Genomic DNA, 6,000 nt, shown 5'->3' on the forward strand with positions numbered 1-6,000 from the left:
ATACTTATTTAAATCACATTGAAATATAGATAAAAAGACCAAAATATCCTTAGACTTACATATAAATGTTATAATGTGATTGTCTAATTTTAAATTAAGTATAAAATTTCACCTAATTACATAAATATATTTAATTATAGTCAAATATATTAATTTGAGTTAAGGATGTTTTTCTTGTTTTTATTTTAATTTCAACATTCTAAATAAGACCAAAAAGAGCATACAGGAAAAGTAGACAGACACTGTGTTGACTTGGCACCAGAAAACCATCAACTCGTCACTCCCATTTCTCTGAATGAACATCATCCTGTCATCCAACCATGGATGAAGAGTATGATGTCATAGTCTTGGGCACTGGCCTCAAAGAATGCATTCTCAGTGGCCTTCTCTCTGTTGATGGCCTCAAGGTTAAATTTCCGCTGCTGGGTTCGTTTTTCGTTCGAATTTTATTTGGGATGTGATTGTTTCTTTGTTTTTTGGTTCTTTCTATCTGGTTTGTTTCTAGTTTCAATTTTGTATCTGTGTTGTTGTATTTTTATAATCTGATGGATGTGTTTGTATGTTTTGATCTGATTGATGATTCATTTTGGGGATTTATTGGTTTGGTTCGTGATAAAGATATGTGTCTCAAGTTTTTAACTTGTGTTCATTCGATGGGGTTGTCGGTTATATGGCTGTTGATTTTTTTTCTGTTTTGTGTTCAGTGGGACTTTTGTAATTATTGATTGCGTTTTTTTTTTGGCTGGCTGTTGCTTTAAGTTTAAATGATTTTTTAAGGTTGATTAGATAACTAGATTCAAATACGGTCAGTTGATTACCTTGGCTGTGTTTGTGTGTTATGAGGGCATGGCGGAGGGTGAGATCTTACAAGGTTGATTAAGTTGTATTAGAAAATATACCAGCTAGAAGGAATGCTAAAGATGCGTTTAGATGATTGTTTTTGTTATCATTTATGGTAACTTCTATTGGATTCCATTTTGTTTGGACCGTGTTGTATGTTGTGCACTTTGTGTGGTAGTTTATATCTCCCTTTCTCCTTTGCATATTGCTAGCATTTTATGCATTGTGTTTAGTTCGTTGTTTTGATATTCTTTTCAATTTCTTGTGATTCAGGTTCTGCACATGGATAGGAATGACTATTATGGAGGAGAATCAACATCTCTAAATCTCAATCAGGTTCGTATTTTGTGAACTCTCAATCATAAAATCTTTGATCTATTTTCAATTTTTGTTATGCTTCAAATGGTTTTGATTGAGCTTTTTGTATCTACAGCTTTGGAAGAGGTTCAGGGGAAATGACCCACCTCCAACACACTTGGGCTCTAGCAGGGATTATAATGTTGACATGATTCCCAAGGTAATTTTGCCTTGTGATTTTTTTATGCCCTCTTTACTTGATCATAAAAGACTCCATTAATTTAATCAATTCTTTTTCAATGTTTTGAATTTTCTTTCTTTGGATAGTTCATAATGGCAAATGGAACTCTTGTACGTGTCCTCATCCATACTGATGTTACAAAGTATTTATACTTCAAAGCTGTGGATGGCAGTTTTGTCTATAACAAAGGAAAGGTATAACATTTTATTTTCATATTTGAGTTTGCCTTTTGTGTACACCTTTCACACATTTTTTCATAACTTGAACTAATGGTGGCTGAACCTGTTATTATAGGTTCATAAGGTGCCGGCAAATGATATGGAGGCACTCAAATCACCACTCATGGGTATATTTGAAAAGCGCCGTGCTAGCAAATTTTTTGTCTATGTTCAAAATTATGATGAAAACGACCCCAAAACACATGAGGGAATGGACTTGACACGAGTGACAACTAAAGAGATAATTGTGTAAGCTTTTCACTTAGTCTTTTATCTTTGTCATGTTTTATTTTTACAGAAAGATTTTTTTTTCTGATAATATCTCTTACTTTTTGACAGCAAATATGGTCTTGATGACAACACTATTGACTTCATTGGCCATGCAATAGCCCTTCATAGAGATGATCGTTACTTACATGAGCCTGCTCTAGATACTGTGAAGCGGATGAAGGTAAAAACTGTAATGTGATTAGAGTTTATATCATTCCTTTCTATGAACTACTATATGTTGAAAGCTACAACTTTATTATGGTTTCCCAAATTCCCTCAAGTTTTTTCTGTTCCTGATGTTGCAATAGTTGTATGTGGAGTCTGTTTTACATTTTCAAGGAGGGTCGCCATACATTTATCCTCTTTATGGGTTGGGAGAGCTGCCCCAGGTTCTTCCCTCTCTTGTTTTTTTAGTTGCTCTGAAGAACTGTTATCGAAATGAAATTGAAAGTAGTTAATTAGGTTTTAAATTTATCTTTTATTTCTATTCAGGCATTTGCACGACTTAGTGCTGTTTATGGTGGGACATATATGTTGAATAAACCTGAGTGCAAGGTACTTAATAGTGCTACATATTTTATGCTATTTTCCATTTTTAACTTGCATTGCCTGGTTCTGGTATATAGTGCTGTGAAAACCTTTGTGTATTTATTACCGTTAGCTTAGTATTTTCATTGGCTGAGTATTGTTGGCATCTTGCTCTAATGCTAGGTAGAGTTCGACGATGAAGGCAAAGTTGTGGGTGTCACTTCAGAAGGGGAAACTGCTAAGTGCAAGAAAGTTGTTTGTGATCCTTCCTACCTGCCCAGCAAAGTAATTTTTTTGTTTCTCTGTTTTGTCTTAGTCGTCCATTTAAGGTGAAAGGCTTTATGAATTTTCTACTTCTGAGTTATCAGCTTTTTTCATTTATATGCAATCTAATTTTTGTCCAAATCTTTTTATAGTTGGAAATGGAAGAGACATTTGTGGCTAAATATATCTGTTTTGTTTTTTTAATTACTGTCTACTGACATAAATAGGAATGTGAATTATGAGATCGATTAGTATCATAAAACCCCGATTCTTGTTCTTAAAGTGTATGTATGATAAGTTCACAGAAAAATGTATTTCTGTAACAGGTGAGGAAGGTTGGCAGGGTTGCAAGAGCAATTGCCATTATGAGCCACCCTATCCCAAATACCAATGATTCTCATTCAGTGCAGCTTATCCTGCCACAAAAACAGTTGGGTCGCAGATCAGACATGTGAGTTATTTTATTTCCCTTTTCTAGGGCACCTGTGGATACCAACATCAGAACAAAAGTATTCATGATTGTTTGGTTAACATGATATTCTTTTCTATTTCTTTTAATGAACTGAATTTTATGATTTTTACATGGTCGAGTAGGTACCTTTTCTGCTGTTCATACTCTCACAATGTTGCTCCCAAGGGAAAATTCATTGCATTTGTGTCAACAGAGGCAGAGACTGATAACCCTGAGATTGAATTGAAGCCTGGGGTCGATCTTTTAGGTCCTGTTGATGAAATATTCTTTGAGGTTCTTAACAGATATGAGCCAGTCAATGAACCTTCTTTGGACAATTGCTTTATATCAACAGTGAGTGTATCTTGAGTCCTTTAAATGTTTTCACTGACCTTTATTGTCCAATTTTCTTTAAAATTACCTATGGTCGAACTGTAATGAACTTCATTTTGTTCTTTCAGAGTTATGATGCTACAACTCACTTTGAGTCAACTGTAACAGATGTGCTCAACATATATACCATGATTACTGGAAAGGTAACATTTTTTTATTTTGGTGCTAATTAATCATATTCCTTGCATTCCAAAAGATGCTTGAAAAATGACCATTTCTACCTTTTTAGCTTTTGCTATACCTTGTTATTTCAATATTATGTTTATATTGCGGAACAATGTGATAGAGAATTATCCTTATAAGAATTGAAAAGACTGTTTTACACTGGTGCTAAATGGTGACTTATTTGTGAGCAGGTTCTTGACCTGACTGTGGATCTAAGTGCTGCCAGTGCTGCAGAAGAGTGAGGATACCAGTCTGTGCATACTTTAATGTTTGTAGTGAATATAAAGTTTCTTTAGGTATTATGCTGTTAGTAGAATTTCCCTCACAAGAGTAAGGGGTTAGACTTGTCATAGTTTTCTATTTAATCATTAGTTATATCTTTTGTAACAAAATGTTTTAATTGTTCTTTAGAACTTATTATGTAGATCTCAAATATTTAACTTTTTATATTTTTTGTGCTTTTTCAAGTATGTGAACATTATTATAGTTTATATCAGTAGAAATATATACATTTAGTTTTACTCTTGCCCCAGAAAGAAAGGTGAAAGAGATTAGGAGATCAAGGGAATGTTGTAATGCATTTATCTTGACATTAATGTTGTAACCAAGGTGCTGCATTTTGGTTGCAATGCAATCAATCAAAGAATATTTGTTGGTAAGGGCCAACAGTAGATGGTATAAGATTTTAATAATATTTAGTTTCATATTACTAAATTCTAATATTTTTAATATGTGAAATACTTGTAAAAATCAGTATTAAAAATAGTAACTATAATTAGGGGTGACAAGATTTGAGATTGGATTGTTATTCAACTTGAACAAATTGAGTCATTGGCAAATTTTTTATTCTTTTCAGGGATTGTTCTCCAATATTATTGTTTATCAATAAAGTGAATCATGTTCAATCTCAGTTAATGGTTATTTATTTGAGTTAAATTTGAGCTAACGTTTAGTTCGGAAAGTTATCATTAATTAAAATTTGATAATTTTGGAAAGGTATGACAATGTGAGGTTTTGAATTGTCAATTTTTTTTTTCTTAATGAGGTTAGATTTGTTGATATTGAAAGGATTAATCTTTCAAATTTTTTTATTAAAAAAGCAAATCTTTTAAAATGTTTAATTAAAGGAATTATACTTTGGAAATATCATATTGAAGGTATCAAACTAAATGTTTTGTTTTTTGTTTTGAATAAAATAAACAATAATAAGGGAATTCAATATACTTATAGGAAATAATAAAAAATTGAATTCTTCAATTAAAAAAATTTAAAAATTTGGTTTTGTAACAGAATAAATAAATTTTAAAGTTTAATTATTTTAATTAAAAAAATTGACCGTGGTTGTCATCCCATTTCGGAAATGGGATGTTTGGACAAAAACCCTCCAAAGTCAAGGTACGAAGTAGAGAATGCAGTGTACATTCAATACTTAATTAGATTGGAAGCGGAAGCCATCATCAACAGCATCTCTATCGTCTCTGAGTTCTTTCTGTTTTGGCAGTGAAATATTTGCAGCTTTCTCGATCACCTATTTTTAGTAAATTAAATTTTTTGATATTATATTCATTTTCTCTTCGATTTTGAAAGCACCTACTCGAACTGAAGTTGAACGCTTCACTCCCCGCTTCCGCCCATTCAAGCTTCAACAGTTTCTTTCTTTTGGTGTCTTTTTCGACTTTTAATAGGGAATTTGAAATTTTTACTTTTTTTTTTAACTGTATATACATATATATTACCCATCTCAAAGACTAAATAAAAATATTATAATAGTATTTTATTTTCTCAAAATACTCTTATTGATGTAACTCTTGCATGCAGAAAGAGAAAATATTTTTCTTCAATGTTCCAATGAAGAAATTTCTACAGCATAAAAAAAAAAAACACTTCTTCAATAGGAAACACATGTGATTGAATAATAAAACCCGTGAGAAAACTATTATCAAGAATTTAAATTGGACACAAGGGAGGAGAGACGAAAATTGGTAGATTTTTTTAGAGAATTAACATTTGTTGCAAAGATTTCACTACAAAATCATTTACATTCAGGTCAGTCTTGATTCAAGCTCATATGTTATGTGTTTTCTTTATGAATAATTGAAAATCAAATAATGTGTGGTAGATTCATGTTCATGACTTCATGTGAAATTTAATTTTGTTGTAATTTCATGTTATTGAATTGTTAAATTGTTTAATGTTATTATTTCATGTTGTTTTTATTGTTTAAAGTTGTTATAATGATGTTTAATGTTGTATTGATAGTTAAAAAATACAAAAATTCTAGTCTAAAAAATTTTCAAACAAAGAATGGGTTGGCGTCGCCAACCTGGGTTGGC

At 31.7% G+C, this 6,000-nt stretch overlaps 1 protein-coding gene across 2 annotated transcripts; it reads left to right on the plus strand.

Moving 5' to 3' along the window:
* Positions 1-158: 158 nt before the first annotated feature.
* Positions 159-4,188, plus strand: LOC123195609 (guanosine nucleotide diphosphate dissociation inhibitor 2-like). Of its 2 annotated transcripts, none has more exons than XM_044609416.1 (13): positions 159-407; positions 1,114-1,176; positions 1,274-1,357; positions 1,465-1,572; positions 1,673-1,845; positions 1,936-2,047; positions 2,175-2,255; positions 2,359-2,421; positions 2,578-2,679; positions 2,985-3,109; positions 3,253-3,463; positions 3,571-3,645; positions 3,859-4,188. In XM_044609416.1, the coding sequence occupies exons 1-13, from the start codon at positions 321-323 to the stop codon at positions 3,907-3,909; spliced, it is 1,335 nt and encodes a 444-aa protein (XP_044465351.1). In that variant the 5' UTR covers positions 159-320; the 3' UTR covers positions 3,910-4,188. The 2 variants fall into 2 exon arrangements, with proteins under 2 accessions (XP_044465351.1, XP_044465353.1); XM_044609418.1 differs by having other exon boundaries at positions 218-426.
* Positions 4,189-6,000: the final 1,812 nt, after the last annotated feature.

Source organism: Mangifera indica, chromosome 14, assembly GCF_011075055.1.
Source record: "Mangifera indica cultivar Alphonso chromosome 14, CATAS_Mindica_2.1, whole genome shotgun sequence".
NCBI classification, from domain to species: domain Eukaryota; kingdom Viridiplantae; phylum Streptophyta; class Magnoliopsida; order Sapindales; family Anacardiaceae; genus Mangifera; species Mangifera indica.

Coding starts and splice junctions, on each gene's coding strand:
- LOC123195609 (XM_044609416.1), top strand. CDS start 321: ATGGATGAAGAGTATGATGTCATAGTCTTGGGCACTGGCCTCAAAGAA. Junction 2,048..2,174: donor ATACTGTGAAGCGGATGAAG/GTAAAAACTGTA, acceptor ATGTTGCAATAG/TTGTATGTGGAGTCTGTTTT. Junction 2,680..2,984: donor CTTCCTACCTGCCCAGCAAA/GTAATTTTTTTG, acceptor TTTCTGTAACAG/GTGAGGAAGGTTGGCAGGGT.